The 18,342-nt window shown below is 43.0% G+C and overlaps 1 protein-coding gene across 1 annotated transcript in view; it reads left to right on the plus strand.

Annotated features, from left to right (window-relative positions):
* LOC126109421 (phospholipase A2) overlaps positions 1 to 18,342 on the plus strand; it is an 83,676-nt gene that overhangs the window by 7,598 nt on the left and 57,736 nt on the right. The window contains exon 2 of the mRNA XM_049914456.1: positions 7,229 to 7,499. Within this exon, the coding sequence (XP_049770413.1) occupies positions 7,229 to 7,499 (271 nt within the window). The remainder of the gene's footprint in view (positions 1 to 7,228; positions 7,500 to 18,342) is intronic.

An 18,342-nucleotide genomic window follows, 5' to 3' on the forward strand; every position in this document is an offset into this window, starting at 1 on the left:
GTAGATACATCCTTCCCGCTTGTTTTCAAACTTAGTTCAACCTGTTCCCGTGAGTGGCGCCGTCACAGCATGTCTTCAAGATGGCTGCTATACCTGGCGTTCGTCAGAAGCAACGTGCTGTCATAGATTTCCTGTGCTGTGAAAACGAGACAGTGGGAAACATTCACAAGTGGTGGAAAAAGGTGTACGGAGATGCTGCTGTCGATCGCAGTACAGTTAGTCGGTGGGCGAGCAGGTCACGTGATGAAAGCGGGCACGGCAACTTTGAGGATTGTCCTCGCAGCGGCAGGCCTCATACTGCACACACTCCAGACAGTGTGCAGAGAGTTAACGAATTGGTGACTGCTGACAGACGCATCACAGTGAACGAATTGTCACGCCACGATGGGATAGGGGAACGAAGTGTTTGCAGAATACTGAAAGTGTTGGCGTTAAAAAAGGTTTGTGCCAGGATGCTGACAGTGGCTCACAAAGGAACAAGAAAAACGGTATGCAGCGAACTTTTGGGACAGTACGAGAATGGTGGGGATGAATTTCTCGGAAGAATTGTGACAGGTGATGAAACATGCCTCCACCATTTTTCACCAGAGACGAAGAGATAATCAATGGAGTGGCATCATGCAAATTCACCCAAGAAAAAAACTTCAAAACCACACCTTCTGCTGGAAAAGTTATGGCTACGGTGTTTTTCGATTCCGAAGCACCCTTGCTTGTGGACATTGTGCCAAGTGGAACCACCATAAATTCTGATGCATATGTGACGACACTGAAGAAAATTCAAGCGCGACTGAGTCGTGTTCGACCGCATCGGCAAAAGCAGGATAGTTTGCTGTTGCACGACAATGCACGGCCACATGTCAGTCAAAAAACCATGGAAACGATCCTGACCTGGCTCCATGTGACTATCATCTCTTTGAGAAACTGAAAGATTCTCTTCGTCTAACATGCTTTGAAGATGATGACTCCCTTGTGCACGCTGCCAAACAGTGGCTCCAACAGGTTGGTCCAGAATTTTACCGTGCGGGTGTACAGGCGCTGGTTCCAAGATGGAGTGAGGCAGTTGAGAGCGATGGAAATTATGTGGAAAAATGAAAATATTGTTCCTAAAGGATGTATCTACACACTGTAAAACTTTCAAACATGTGGAATAAAAGATGGATTAAAAAAATAGTGTGCATTTCTTTTGGAGTGACCCTCGTACAACCCAGCGCGACTCCGATACGGGTATCCAAGCACAACACGTAGGCAAGGGGCTAGTGCGGCCTTTTTTTGATCGCCCCTTTTATAATTAATGGTTACAGACTGATGCAGCTAACATAATATTTCTGCAACTGTTCAGTTTCGCAGAGTAGTACCTGGTATATGGTTCAGTTTGCAGAGCGTTCAGGTTGCTGGATTTGAAGTGAGTTCAGTCACCATAGATGGTGTAGCAGTGCATGCTTAACCCTGCGTAGAGGTATCTTTTCATTTTACTGAGCTTTCTTCATTTGCAGAATTTGCTTGTACCGACAGCACGCAAAAAAGGGAAACACAACACAGCACGACACAGCAGGCAGCAATAGCCTCACGTGTAGCACTTAGCTGCGAACCTCGTTACGAGCAAGTTCCAATACATCTCACGTATGTTCTCGAGAATGGAAGGAAGTATCGCCCTCCTTCCATCGTTAAAAACAATTTTGATATGTTAGCTATATTTTGTACACGCCTCCACATTTCTGTCCTGTACATTCTTCTCAGGTTGCAAAATAATTTTTTTAAAAATCTTTCTCGTAACGTTTATCCTGGTGTGTTGGGTTATAATAAAACCAACATTTATGGGTTTCCAGGTCAACCGAAGTTTACGCTACCATTCTTTGTCAGCTGAAACTGTGATTCCACCCCCAGTATAGTAACATTTATTCCGTTTTTGATCATGAAGTATGGAATATATGACTTTCACATAAGTAACTGATACTCTGAAACATTTACGAAATTATTTTTCATTTAAAACTTCTCCATAATGCAGAAAAACATTTTTTGCATGTTACTATGTGGAAGTGTCGTATTACGAAAATTCGTCGTCTTATAGATTTGACGTTGCGAAGCTCTATACCCAGAATAGTTGGTACCTCCAAAAATGGTAATGAGCTTTCATTTCATTTATGTAACTTATAAAAAATTCCAAATTTCAAATGAGCTATGTAAAATCATAACCTATTATTTTTCAGACAAATAGTCATCAGTATATTGAAAAAAACGTAGTTAACTCCGCCAGAAATAATTTCTCTTGATGTAGAAGTTTAATATTACGTTATGTAAACGAATTTTGTGACTTGGCGTAATTTGAACGTTTTGAATTTCATTTTAGAATTACATAAAATTTCTTTTGTCACTGTTTTGATTCTCAGGTTTTTCAATCATAAAAACAAAATTTTCTTAAATTCTTCACTATTATAAAAACAGGATGCCATTATAACATTTCTAAACATTTTGGAAAGTACTGTTAAGTTACATATATTACCGCTTCCCCACCAAACGGGACATCTCAGTTCTTGTCAAGCATACGTATGTAACACATCGTGCGTAGTATGGGTTCTGTTATAAAAAATTACGCTCAAAGAGATCTTTTTTATGTTAAAAATGTGTGTTTTGTTTTACTAAGCGTAACATTCCAGATATGAAATATGAATAAATTCTGTCCTTACTGCCAAGTCAACATCCTGTGGGCCTATTCACCCCATAATTACTCTACAAAGAAAAGATGGGTATTTATCTTCCGACATCAAATTCATCAAGTATTATTATGAATGACTTTGTTTTCCTTGGTTTATAAATACACTAAATTAGCAACTATAATGGCAACAGAAGTACATAATATCGTTGAAAATTGGAAGAACTTTACGTAGTTTTGGAAAGACCGTCATTTCAGGCTCCACTCTTTGCATGATCTGGTAAATTACAATATTTCATTTCTGGCTTTGCTGTCCCTGCAGCTGCCGGCTGGCGTGAGAGGGGGAACTTATGTACACAATTTCACTCTGAATCGTGTGAACATTGTTGTGTATCGTATTTCCTGAAGTGGAGATCGGGGACCCGACCATCATTTGCCCAAAACGGGTGTCGAAAACCGTCTAAAAAACACGCTCAGGTTAGCTGGTGTACTGTCTGTTAACTGTGAAGTTTGTAACTTGTCAGAGTGGGTTACGGGGAAAGGAAGAAACGAGCCAAGGGAATTGGAACGCAGACTTTTGTGTACAGCCCAGGGCTCTTGATGAGGTAAGTGCCTTTTCGCAGGTAGGATGCAGCACACTAAGAATATGTTTCGTATTGGAGCTGTGTTTGGTGGGGGTGCCACGTGACCGGGCGAGTCATAAACATCAAAACGCTGCAGGTTCACGGAGCTTTCGCTGTAGGTATCGCTTTACTGCACGAGGATGTACACTCAGGTCACAAGTGATGGGATACGTCCTAATATCGCGTTAGACCTTATTTAGCACAGTGTAGAGGAGCAAGTCGATGTGGCATCGACTCATCGAGTCATTACAGCAGATTACGAAAACGTTGCGGTGCAGCATTTTGTGCACGAACTCACCGTTCGCATATGACCCATAAATGTTCGATGGGATTCACGACTGGTGATCCGGGTGTTCAAACTATGCTCTCGAATTGGCGTGAATGTTCTTCAGACTAAAAGAGAACAACTGTGGCTCGGTGACGTGATCCATTAAAATCCATCGTTGTTTGGGCACATGAAGTCAAAAAAATGGTTCAAATGGCTCTCAGCACTATGGGACTTAACATCTGAGGTCATTAGTCCCCTAGACTTAGAACTACTTAAACGTAACTAACGTAAAGACACCACACACATACATGCCCGAGGCAGGATCCGAACCTGCGACCGTAGCGGTCGCGCGGTCCCAGACTGAAGCGCCAGATCCGCTCGGTCACAGCGGCCGGCACATGAAGCCCATGAATGATTGTAAATGGTCTCCATGTAGCTAAACGTAACGATTTTCAGACAATGATCTCTTTAGTTGGACGAGCTGACAACGTAAACTCAGTCCACACTTTTATGTAGCCACCAACAGCTTCCCCAGCGGCTTGTTGACAACTTGGGACCATGGCAGGGTATGCGTCATACTCGAACAAATGGTTCAAATGGCTCTGGGCACTATGGGACTTAGTCCGCAGCTCGTGGTCGTGCGGTAGCGTTCTCGCTTCCCACGCCCGGGTTCCCGGGTTCGATTCCCGGCGGGGTCAGGGATTTTCTCTGCCTCGTGATGGCTGGGTGTTGTGTGCTGTCCTTAGGTTAGTTAGGTTTAAGTAGTTCTTAGGGGACTGATGACCATAGATGTTAAGTCCCATAGTGCTCAGAGCCATTTTTGAACTATGGGACTTAACATCTGAGGTCATCAGTCCCCTAGAACTTAGAACTCCTTAAACCTAACTAACCTAAGGACATCACACACATACATGCCCGAGGCAGGATTCGAACCTGCGACCGCAGCAGCAGCGCGGATCCGGACTGAAGCGCCTAGAACCGCTCGGCCACATTGGCCGGCACACTCGAACACTACCGCCAGCTCTTATTAACAGAACTCAGGGCTCAATTGACCAGTCCACGGTTTTCCAGGCCTCTAGGGTCCAACCGATACGGTCACGTGTCCAGGTGAGGCGCTGCAGCCTATGTCGTGGTTTTAGCAGGGGCGCTCACGTCGGTCGTCTGCTGCCGAATCCCATAAGCGCTGTCTAACGGATACGTTCGCCGTACGTCGCAAATTGATTTCCGTGGTTGCTTCACGCGATGTTGCTCGTCTGTCAGCACTGACAACTCTACGCAAACGCCGCTGCTCTCGACCGTTAAGTGAAGGCCGTCGACCAGTGCACTGTGCCTGGTGGGAGGCGACGCCTGAAGTTTGGCACTCTCTGAGCTCTCCTGACACTGTGGATCTCGGGGTCGTGAATCCCGTAACAATTTCCGAAACAGAGTGACCCGTGTATCTACCTCCAACTACTGTTCCACGTCCAGAGTCTGTTAATACCCGTCGTGCGGTCATAATAACGTCGGAATCCTATTGACACGTATCCACCGAGTACAAATGACAGCAGCACCATGGGTTGGGGTTGGGTTGTTTCGGGAAGGAGACTAAACAGCGAGGTCATCTGGATCATCGGATTAGGGAAGGACGGGGAAGGAAGTCTGCCGTGCCCTTTCAAAGGAACCATCCCTGCATTTGCCTGGAGGGATTTAGGGAAATCACGGAAAACCTAAATGAGGATGACCGGACGCGGGATTGAACCACCGCCCTCCCGAATGAGAGTCCAGTGTACTAACTACCGCGCCACTTCGGTCGCTTGCTGCACCACGCACTGCCCTTTTATACGTTGTGTACACGCCACTACTAAATTGCTCAAAAGGCTCTGAGCACTGTGGGACTTAACATCTGAGGTCATCAGTCCCCTAGAACTTGCAACTACTTAAACCTAACTAACCAAGGACATCACACACATCCATGCTCGAGGCAGGATTCGAACCTGCGACCGTAGCGGTCGCGCGGTTCCAGACTATAGCGCCTAGAACCGCTCGGACACCCCGGCCAGCCGCCACTACTACCTTCTGTGTATGTGCGTAAGGCTGTCCCATGACTCTTCTGACCTCAGTGGAGTGTGTAATGTACTTTTTGAGGTCCGCTCGTATACACAGAAGAAGAGCGGTCCTATCACTCTTGCTGACGATGTCCCTGTTAGAGTGCTGCAACGCTCCATGTTTGACCGGTCACGGCTCGCCTGTTGACGGGGGGACCGAGCCGCTCGTGTCCGGCCCCACACGACTCGGCTCGGTCGCGTACTCGCCCCATGTCTGATGTCCGGATTCCGGACACGCGGATAACCGAGCATGACCGGTCACCGCCGACGTCTCACCTACCCTCGCCCCGGCTCGCTGCGCTGTACTGTACAATTCCAACGCCTCTCTCTCTCTCTCTCTCTCTGTCTTTTAAGACAAAAGTAACGTTTCCAAGAACGGGTACGTGACACAGCTAAATTCATAAAGCATTTGGAAAGCAAAATGATATTTCAATACAATCGCGGATAGAAGACGAGTGTCATTTCCAAACAGAAGATCTATTTTTCCTTTCATTAACAGGAAACATTCAATAAGTGCTGTCCCTGTAATCTAAAAGACAACCATCTTCATAAAGAAATCATACAAAGAACATTAAACATTTACAGATGTAACTTGTCATACGTTTCAATTGTTTGCAACAGAAATAAAATTATAGTTATTGTTGATCAGTAAATCACTAACGCGTCCCGGATTTAGCTGGCTGACATCTGCCACGTTAACTTCTCCATAATGCGCACCTAGATGTATTAATTCTTTGCCTAGTTCTCTGAAACCTTCACTGGAATCAGCATTAAAAGGTCTCACATCGTTAGCACAGATTGCAACACACTTTGCTGTAATACTATTTTTTTATTACTGCCGGTATCCCTGAAGGAGCTGTACCTTTGTGAGGTTTCTTGCAACTATGTTTCTTTAAATGAGTGGTTTCCAACTGGAAACACACTAATGTTGAGCAGTTTATGCACGATACGTACCCAGTAGACGCACTGTTTTCGTCTACAACTAACAGAAATGTACTCCATACTTGGCTTTTTAGACCTTCCCTTTCTTCAATGTGTAAACATTGGTTTCAATCTTACGTCTTAACTGCACTGGCTTCCTCGCGCTGCATGATTGCAGAGAGAGAGAGAGAGGAGGAGGAGGAGATTAGTGTTTAACGTCCCGTCGACAACGAGGTCATTAGAGACGGAGCACAAGCTCGGATTAGGGAAGGATGGGGACGGAAATCGGCCGTGCCCTTTCGAAGGAACCATCCCGGCATTTGCCTGAAGTGATCTAGGGAAATCACGGAAAACCTAAATCAGGGTGCCCGGACGCGGGATTGAACCGTCGTCCTCCCGAATGCGAGTCCAGTGTGCTAACCACTGCGCCACCTCGCTCGGTAGAGAGAGAGAGAGAGACCACAAATGAGAAACCCGTACTGGCTGCAGTCTCACACGGGTAATGAAACGTATAAAGTGTTTGAAGTTATGTGCTACGTATTCGGTCACGGCTTCTATGCTCGGTCACTAGAACTAGTGCGGGCAGCCTATCCAGTTAGGGTGTGCTCGCCCCATCTCGTATTTTGTGCTCGCTTACTCGGTCATGCAGGACTCTAGTCCCTGTCCCTGGTGACGCCTGCAGGCTCTTGTGGCGGTGCTGGCGGCAACGCGACCGGCCCGGTGTACCTGGCCCGCGGCGGCCGGCCGTGGCTGCCCTCCGTGGCGCTCGCCCTGGAGGGCCAGCAGCAGCAGCAGCAGCAGCAGCAGGGCTCGTACCGGCGGCCGCGGCGCGGCGTCTTCAACCTGTACTCGATGGTGCAGTGCGCCACCGGCTGCGACCCGCTGCGCTACAAGGGCTACGGCTGCTACTGCGGATTCCTCGGCTCCGGATACCCCGTAGACCCCATCGACAAGTGAGTACACCACCTCCTACTCTAGAGCACGTCGGTCCCGTCGTGCCGGAGATGTCTCACATTACATTACGTGCACAGGATGAGCACACAGCCTCGACCAGGGCTGCGCGGGGTAGCCGCGCGGTCCGGGGCGCCTTGCCACAGTTCGCGCGGCTGCCCCTCGTCAGAGGTTTGTGTCCTCCCTCGACCATTGGTGTGTGTGTGTGTGTGTGTGTGTGTGTGTGTGTGTGCGAGTGTGTGTGTTGCCTTTAGCGTCACTTAGTTTAAGATTAACTACTGTGTAAGCTTTGGGACCGATGACCAACTCCTACATGGATACTCTGCAAAACACATTTAAGTGCGTGGCAGAGGGTTCATCGAACCACCTTCACAATTCTCTAATACCAATCTCGTATAGCGGGCGGAGAGAATGAAAATGTAGAATACTCAGTATTGTACAAGACTCAGTATAATGTCGTTTATTGAAACTGAACTACACTTCTCGAAATATCACTATATACACACAAAGAAAACAAATAACATGTAGACGACTATTCCTTAAGAGTGTCGGTGAGGTCTGTCGGAGCTGGTCCTAGCTCGGCAAGGAACTGGCTGTACTGCTTTTTTTTTCCTTTATTGTGATTTCATTCCCCTGCCCCATATGGGCAGGGGAGGACTGTCAGCGGCACAATCCGCCGCTCTTCAGCCGAGAGACACAAACAACAACTAAAACAGAATAAAATGATACATACATAAGGAGATAAAAAAGGGGAACATAAAACAGAGTAAGGGGAGAAAATGGAGATAAAAAGACATGGACATGTAGACGTTCATGGGGGACAGTTAAAAAAGTCACCAGAAAGTTAAAAAAGTCACCAGAAAGTTAAAAAAACACAGTTGGCGATTCTTGAAACACAGAGAAGACACTGAATGCGCATGCACAGGTTAAAAGTTGGCCACAGTATTAAAAACACTCCGAAACAACACACTTAAAACCCACTTGGAGCACACACGACGAAGGTGGGACCTGCCGAGGGAAAGGTCAGAGAGGATGGAAAAGGAGGAAAGAGCATGGGGCAGCTGAGGAAGCGGCGGGATGAAGAGAGGAGGGGCAACCGTGGGTTCACGAAGAGGCAGGAGACACGTGGGGCGGGAGAGGAAGAGGGAAGACAGGGCAGGAGGGAGCGCAGAGACACTGAAAGGAGGCACAAGAGGTGGAGGGGGAACTGTACTGCTGCTGCGCTGGCCTTATAAAGCCGGCGGAGGTCGTCGGAACACTCCAACTTTCCCTGTGTCTGTGAGGCGACCTCTGCAGAAAAACGTTCGCATTAGTCTCTAGCAAGTTCTGTTCATTTTGAAGAATTGTTTTCCTCTTGGTTGCGCCTGCAAGGGCTTGTGTGTGTTATATGGTACACAGGGGTGTCTTGCGTGTAGTCTGCGTGGTAGGGGCCGTCTGTGGCAGACGTAACAGAAAACATATATCTTTCCGTACGAGCTCTGATTTCCCTTATTTATCGTGGTGATCGTTCCTCCTTATGTAGGTCGGTGTCAACAAAATATTTTCGCATTCGGAGGAGAAAGTTGGTGATTGGAATTTCGTGAGAAGATTTCGTCGCAACGAAAAACGCCTTTCTTTTAATGATTTCCGGCCCAAATCCTGTATCGTTTCTGTGACACTCTCTCCCATATTTCGCGATAATACAAAACGTGCTGCCTTTCTCTGAACTTTTTCGATGTGCTCCTTCAGTCCTATCTGGTAAGGATCCCACACCGCGCAGCAGTATTCTGAAAGACGACGGACAAGTGTAGTGTAGGCAGTCCCCTTAGTAGGTCTGTCACATTTTGTAAGTGTCCTGCCAACAAAACGCAGCCTTTGGTTAGCCTTCCCCACAACATTTTCTGTGTCTTCTTTCCAATTTAAGGTGTTCGTAATTGTAATACCTACGTATTTAGTTGAATTTACCGCTTTTAGAGTAGACTCATTTATCGTGTAACGAAGTTTAACGAGTTCCTTTTAGCACTCATGTGGATGGCCTCACACTTTTCATTATTTAGGGTCAACTGCCACTTTTAGCACCATTCAGATATGGTTTCTAAATTGTTTTGCAGTTTGTTTTGATCATCTGATGACTTTATTAGTCGATAAATGACAGCGTCATCTGCAAAGAACCGAAGACGGCTGCTCAGATTGTCTCCCAAATCGTTTGTATTGATAAGGTACAGCAAAGGGCCTAGAACACTACTTTGGGGAACGCCAGAAACCACCTCTGTTTTACTCGATGACTTTCCGTCAATTACTACGAACTCTCACCTCTCTAACAGGAAATATCAAATCCAGTCACATAACTGAGACGATATTCCATAAGCATGTAATTCCATAAGCATGTAATTTCACTATGACCCGCTTGTGTAGTACAGTGTCAAAAGCCTTCCGGAAATCCAGAAATACGGAATCGATCTGATATTCGTTGTCAATAGCACTGAACACTTCATGCCAATAAAGAGCTAGTTGTGTTTCACAAGTACGATGTTTTATAAACCCATCTTGACTGTGTGTCAATAGACCGTTTCGTTTGAGGTAATTCATTATGTTCGACCACAATATATGTTCTAAAATCCTGCTGCATATCGACGTTAACGATATCGGCCTGTAATTTAGTAGATTACTCCTACTACCTTTCTTGAATATTGGTGTGACCTGTGCAACTTTCCACTCTTTGGCTACAGATCTTTCGTCGAGCGAACGGTTGTATATGGTTGTTAAGTATGGAGCTAATGCATCAGCATACTCGGAAAGGAACCTAATTCCTATACAGTCTGGACCAGAAGACTTTCTTTTATTAAGCGATTTGAGTTGCTTCACTACTACGAGGATATTTACTTCTACGTTACTCATGTTGGCAGCTGTTCTCGATTCGAATTCTGGAATATTTACTTTGTCTTCCTTTGTGAAGGGATTTCGGAAGGCTGTGTTTAGTAACTCTGCTTTGGCAGCACTGTCTTCAATAGTATGTCCATTGCTATTGCGCAGAGAAGGTGAAACGTCCCCTTAGAACAACTTATACACGACTGTGCTTAACCTGACACACAATGTTTTTAGCGCAACGCAATCTGACTTTCAATAATCCCTACAAAACAATGGCCCTGACTAACTTTAACCTATACCTTTCACAAATCACTTACCTCACAAAAATCTTCGTGACTGGAACTACTGCAATACAGCGAGCGCCACTACTGCCAGCTAAATAAAAGATTCAAACTACTGAAGGCACTAACTACTGATAGGGATAGTTAGCAAATGAAAGATATTAATAGAGAACAAACACTGTATTTACCTCAATATTCATAATATATACAGCAGTTCATGACATTTTTCAAAACTCCGCCATCTCTCTCCCCACATCCACCACTGCTGGCGGCTCACCTCCAACTGCGCAACGCTACGCGCTGTTCACATCCAGCTATAGCAGTTCATGACAACAATGGCAGGCAACAATGCAAACTAGCCACAGACTGCACACAGCACAGCCAGTGATTTTCATACAGAGCGCTACGTGGCATTACCCATATAAAAATGTAAACAGCCTGCTTACATAGCCCCCATGCTCCCCACAAAAAATTTTACAATTTTTTTTCGGCCAGTGGCCAATAATGATTTGAGAAAATTTTTTTATAATTACACTAACAAAGATATCCAATGCACACACTTATTGATACAATGTTGGTCAAAAGCTAAAATTTTCTCACAGTCCATAAAGACAGTCCTGATCGTTCATCACAATAGTAATTACAGTTTTTTTTCAGATTGTCTCATTAGTAAAAAAAATTGCACACAGAAGTAGTGGATTTCCATGCAGTCTTGAAGAAGTAGTGTGGTCCTTCCAACGGAAAGACAGTGCTGACTCTTGACATGCAGACAGGTAATGTGCCACAACAGAGCAAACCCACAGCAGAGTCATTCGACGTTTTGAAGAAGATTGGTAGATAGGTCATCACAGAGTATACCTACTGTAGTCCTGGTAGAGATTGTGGTATTGGTGGGCCACCAGAGGTGCAGACCCACTGCAGTCCTTGTAGAAAGTGTGGACAGGCCCACTGTAGTCCTGGTAGAGATTGTGGTATTGGTGGGCCACCAGAGGTGCAGACCCACTGCAGTCCTTGTAGAAAGTGTGGACAGGCCCACTGTAGTCCTGGTAGAGATTGTGGTATTGGTGGGCCACCAGAGATGCAGACCCACTGTAGTCCTTGTAGAGACGGCCAGCAGCCATCTGTTGCGACTGTGCGGGTGCACAATCACCAGTGAAGAGTCTTGCAGTTAATATAACAAGTCCATAACCACCACTTGTGCACTCACAAAGTTTTTGGAATTGTCCTTAGAACCAGCAATGCTGTTATCCAGTCCCTTGCTGAATTATTAACACATGTGCAAACACTATCAGTCCCTACTTCTCACATATTGTCCATATACTATGACCAACAGAAATGTGTGCAGTGAGATGGAACTTACAAGTTACTTAATTTGATGAACTGCTGTCAATTACAATTTTATAACATAAGAATACAATGACAAAGGTAGAAAATACATAATTAAAAACATAACAATACAGATAACATTTGTAGTACAGGCTTTACAAAAGAATAGAAATAAACATATACACCAGTGTTACAGGAATGATGACATGAGTACAAAAATAAAAGATCAGAATCACTTTTGAAACGTCAACTTCACACATGAGCATTAAAACAACACAGAATAAATAATGTCTAAGCATCTTTACAAAGAAAATAACAGAGTATTAGAAAAATTCTACAACATAGCTCTCATCAGCACATAAACACATCAACACATAAAGACAGGAAAAACACAAATACACAAGGGTACACAAACATATAGAGGGATGACACAAAAGGAAAGGACAGGGTTTGTTTTACTGCAGTATTTTGCATGGAGATCTCCCTTCGTTCATCATTATTCCCAAAAGTCCTATTTATACCTCCTTCCTGTATTCTATTCATATTTCTTTCAAACTAATTATTTCTGATTGTACAATACTCATTGGGGCCCAAATCTTTTTCATATAACTTCGCAATGCATTCTTTACCTATTCTCCATAGTCAGTTTTTTATATAGTCTACCCCCTCTTAAGCTAACTTAAATCTACTGAGCTCAGATATATATACCAAGGGACGAGGCAATGCAGCATCACATAACACAGTTAATATAAACAGCAATGAAAAAAAACGCAGATTTGCGAAGCAAGCAGCATTAAGAAATTAGCAAAAGTCAAATTCAATAACACTATGCCTGGCAAACAGCAGCAACTTATACCTAGACATGACATAGCTCAAGCAGAAAAAATATTACAGTAAAAACAACAATGCAGAGAAGGGAAATGTCTATTCACATCTTAATGTCTATGTAATTAAAGTGGTGCACCAAAACAACTTATTGTAAAAAAATATTACCATGTACTTGAAAAGAAAATTATGTGTTACTGTTACTAGTTCCTTCTTATTGTTCTTTCCTTTCCAAGTGCTCCTTTTTTAAAGAATGTGGATCATAAAATAATTATTTAATAGATCTGTTGACAGAAAGAGTTCACATTAGCAAATGCATCTAAGTTTATTTTATAAAACTAATGCTGCAACACAGCTGGAAACCAGATATTAAATGAAATAAGCAACTATGAAAAGCAAAGCATAAAAATATCATTCAATAGTCATGTGGCATTTCGTAAGTCAGTAGCACTCAACTCTCGGAGAAAGACACTTGTCATAATCAGGTGTACAGATGTACGAATATTTCCCATCAATTCATAAGCATTTCAATAATTAGCACAAAGTGCGAGTAATCATATGTTTTTAAGTAACGAGGGTGTCGCATTAGCGATGAAAGGCACACCCTAATGGCTTGTTCTCCAGGTGTTTGACACAGCTGTGTGCCCACAACGCATTACAAAAATCATATGTTTTCAAGTAACGAGGGTGTCGCATTAGCGATGAAAGGCACACCCTAATGGCTTGTTCTCCAGGTGTTTGACACAGCTGTGTCCCGACGATGCACGTGCAGGTGGTCACTTAACTTTCTTACGGAAATATTTACGACAGCAGTTTCCGCTACAGTGACAGTCTTCACAGGTCAAGAATTTGCGTTACAAATCTGTAGAAACAAAATCTTATGAATATAACAGTGTCCAAAAAATTTTCGCCGGCATTGTGATACATTCACGCATTTACACACATTTCATAACTCTTAAAGTACGATTCTCGGTTTCCAACATCCTTTTTCACAAGTCAAGAGTCCTTAACTTCTTTCATTATTCCTTACCTTATTCGTCAACACTTCTTCAATATTTCATCATAACATACGTAGCATAATCAAATAACTCATATAGCATTAGCTTATTGATCATAAACATACCTCAGCAGCATAATACACAACGTCGTCGTAATAGTAACATCATAACACCTCAGTCAAATCTCAAAAACGTCGTAGCTTTCTGCAATAATTTCAGAATCTAAAAAAATTCTCTGCTCATGTCAAAAGTGTCATCTACCTCAAACGTTCTTTAAAAATCATGATCACATACCAAATACATCATTCAAAGCTCTCATAGTATCACAATGGTTCCAAAAAAAATATGAACAGTGCAAAATACAGACAAAATACAATTTCTTAAGTGTGAAGTAATCCAACTCTGTAATTGCGTAAACATGTGTCACTGACGTAGTAAAAAAGATATTTGTTTCTCTGTTAAATGATCAGATAGCTGTGTAATTTATGTGTTAGAGAAATATGGTACCGATGTGTTAAATTGTATAAGCAAATACCATATTAGCTAGGGCTCCTTGTGCTTGCCACACACATGGTACACAAAGTAGGCGTGTACCCCCCTGAGGATTATTGTAATTGTATCCTCAGGTATTATAGCTTACAGCAATGGAATGAAATGTATCACGAAAAACTTTCTTTGTAATTCAAAAATCTCTAAAAATAAATGTTTTAAGTACAAAATTAATCACTCAAATACATGTCCTGTAGCGCTAAATGTGCGTCTTGCTGTAAGATAATCTCTGGGAAGTGTCGTAGTTATTGTCCTCCGAAAGCTAAGTTCTGCAGAAGTCAATGTACTTACCTCATGATACATAAAAGTGAAATGCTTTGCGTATAGATAACTTAGTTATTACGCTTATTGCTGTGATGAGGAAAGTACTGTGCTGTAACGTATTGTTGTCCTACGGAAAAGGCTGTCTCCTTGTAGCAATAGCACAAAAGTCACCATTAAACATGTCTCACTTTATAGAAGAATTGAGAAAAAACTGTGCAGATATAAAACAGATACACCGCAAAAGCAACATTGGAAATTGTCACGCATTAGCAGCGTCGTGATAAAATCGTGTAGCTGTCACATAAATTAACCACTGTGTCATCTGGCATTTCACAGAAAGCACCTCAAATCCAGAATCCACTCTCAAGCAAACCAAAATGTTGCATGTTAACAGTTTCTTAAGTCTGACAAAGCATACTAGAAATGTGAAGTGAAAATTGCAAAGACTAAGTTAAAAAGCAGATTATCTGTCAATAAATGGTTTTACATGAGAAATGTGGTGTAAACCTTTACTCTTCCTAGTACGCAGAGTTTCAACTTGAATGCAATTATCATGCGGTATTCGTCCGTAAAGAATACTGGAATTTTGCTCAAGGTTAGCGTCAATGTTATTTTACCCTGAGCCAGCGGGCGCAGGTGGCTGCCTGTGGTGCGAGTCATTGTCTGTTTCTTTGTTGGCGCGCGCCGTTACTGGGATTAGGAGGCCTAACTTCCACAAATTCGCCTTGCCGAGAGGGCCCAGCTCTGTTTAAAGCTCGCCAGTTCTGATAGAATTCAGGTCTGTCGTTTTGTCGGTAGTTTACACAGTTTCTTTCGTGTCGGTCACGTGGTGGAGAATTTCTCCCTGAATCGTAACTGCGCGCTGGACCGTTGCGTCTAAAGTTATTCTGTCTCCCTTGATAATAATTATTTTGGTTCCCATATTGTCTGTTTCTCTGATTGTCTCTGTGATAGTCATTACTGTGGAGAGGTGATCTTTCCCTGTAATTATTACTACTCTGCCAACGGTTGTCATACGGGTGGTGTCTATTTTGGTCACGATTTGTGTGGTGAGAATAGCCTTGCCGTGTCCAGTTATCGTTTCTGTCGTCACGGAATTGTGACGGATGTGACCTGTAGTGATTGTTTTCCTGTTTTCGCATCCCTCGACTGTGTCAATTTCTAATTCTTGTAACAGTCCCTGAAAAGCTTCAATGTCGTCTTTGCAACGTCCTGCCAAAATAATATGCCGTAAATGTTCAGGTAATTTGATTAAGCAAATGCGGATGAGTTCTGAGGGGCTGTATGGGTTTGACAGGTACTGATTCTTGTGCAACATGTCTTCAAAATATTTCACAAGACTGGAAAATTCTGATTGTTCGAAGTGTTTCATCATTATGATGTTATGTTTTACACGGTCTTGTGTGGCTTGAGACCAATATGCTGAGAGGAAGGCATGGTAAAATTCTCCTTCACTGTGGCAATCGTGAATGACCGATCGCATTCTTACAGCTGGTTCATTCTCTAAGTAGCCACACATAAATTCTAACCTGTGCTCCAATGACCAGTTGGGAGGGAAACAATGAGAGAATTGATGGAGCCACGCTTGTGGATGAATGTCGTTGGCAGAATTCTTAAACGTTTTGAATTTACGTGTAGTAATGAACAGCTTATAGTCAAAATCATCGTGTCGGCGAGTAGCATATCGGTCATTGTTACGTCGTGTCGGCGATTCCATCTCAAAATTCGGTGTACCTTGCCAATTTCTTTCATAATTACCGAAATGCCCTGTGTTATTATTTTGTGGCTGTTCCGTATTTCTATGTCCCTCTTCCCTTATTGGAGCGCGAGTGTCCTCTGTATTACGTAATTCTTGTATACCCTGTGTCAGCTGATCTTGTACTTCCCGCATTTCTCTTTTGTATTGCGTATTAATTTGATTCTGATTTTGTTTGAATTTTCTTATTTGTTCATACTCTTCTGTGCCAGTGAAGGCTACGGGTCTTGTGTCATTCAGATCATCATCTACCTTTGTAGATAAGTTAGTGACCTGATCCGAAAGTTCGGCTACTTTCTCTGATAATGAACTAATTTCCTCCATGTGTCTTTCTACTGTGTCCTTTAAGTTTTCCTGAGTTTTTGCAAGTTGCGTAACCGAATCGGTAGATGCAACTGAGTCCATTTTAGCTTGCAAGGTCTCATGATTTTCATGAACAATAGTTTTCAGTTCTTTTATGGCTGCTTCGTGATTCTGTAATGCATTTTCATGCCGCGAAAAAATAGGTTGAAAATGTTCACAAATTTGTGTTTTTACGTCATTTCAGACTTTTTGACATTTCGATTCAATGTTATGTAACTCAGTAGTTAAATCTTTACGTGTTTGTTCAAGTGTGGTGTCTAACTTCTGAAGCTTTTGCTGTGTTTGTCTCTGATTTTGTTCCATTGCGTCTAACTTTTGCAGCTTTTGCTGTGTTTGTCTCTGATTTTGTTCCATTGTGTCTAACTTTTGAAGATTTTGTCCCATTGTGTCTAACTGTTGCTGTGTTTGTCTCTGATTTTGTTCCATTTGTTGCATTAGTTGTAATAACAATGCATTAGTGTCTGGAATCTGTTCCTCTACTCTTTTCGGCAGTGCATTTGCACCGGCAACATTCACGTTTTGACAAGCGGAAAATGTGTCTTGACTTATTTGAGAAAACGGTGAGGACGCAAAACCTGAATCTACAGTATTTGCAAAATTGTGTCCTATCATTTCGGATTCCTGAGGCGAGCTGTTGCCGACCGATCGATCGATAATGCTTCCCTGTTCACTACCTGTTTGACTGTCTACGCCATTGTTTGACGCCCGCTCCATTTGCCTATGCACAGTTACCAAATTACTACTTTGAACATTAGTTAACTCATTACATGGTGGGGCCAACACACTGATTTCGTCTTCACTGTCATTTCTTAGTTTACTTTAGAGCCGAGTGTTACGTTTTTCACACGCCATTATTGTCACAATATTTCACACGATAACACAGAAAAGCACAATTTGAATAGCAAAAATAAGAGAACACATTAATATAGCACTGAAAATAATATCTAGTTAATTGCAGCTGCGAAATACTTGGTGCAAATCTACATGCATGCCACAACTGTTTTACAGTACAACAATGAAAGACTGCAACTACAAAGGAGATTCTCTCTACAATTACGCGCTAGCAATAAACAAAAGCTACACTAAATACACAAACTACAAGAAAAAATCAGAAGATTCCAGTGAGGTATCCTAGGCTAAGGGTCGACATATGAAACGTCCCCTTAGAACAACTTATACACGACTGTGCTTAACCTGACACACAATGTTTTTAGCGCAACGCAATCTGACTTTCAATAATCCCTACAAAACAATGGCCCTGACTAACTTTAACCTATACCTTTCACAAATCACTTACCTCACAAAAATCTTCGTGACTGGAACTACTGCAATACAGCGAGCGCCACTACTGCCAGCTAAATAAAAGATTCAAACTACTGAAGGCACTAACTACTGATAGGGATAGTTAGCAAATGAAAGATATTAATAGAGAACAAACACTGTATTTACCTCAATATTCATAATATATACAGCAGTTCATGACATTTTTCAAAACTCCGCCATCTCTCTCCCCACATCCACCACTGCTGGCGGCTCACCTCCAACTGCGCAACGCTACGCGCTGTTCACATCCAGCTATAGCAGTTCATGACAACAATGGCAGGCAACAATGCAAACTAGCCACAGACTGCACACA

Source organism: Schistocerca cancellata, chromosome 12, assembly GCF_023864275.1.
Source record: "Schistocerca cancellata isolate TAMUIC-IGC-003103 chromosome 12, iqSchCanc2.1, whole genome shotgun sequence".
Lineage (NCBI taxonomy): Eukaryota > Metazoa > Arthropoda > Insecta > Orthoptera > Acrididae > Schistocerca > Schistocerca cancellata.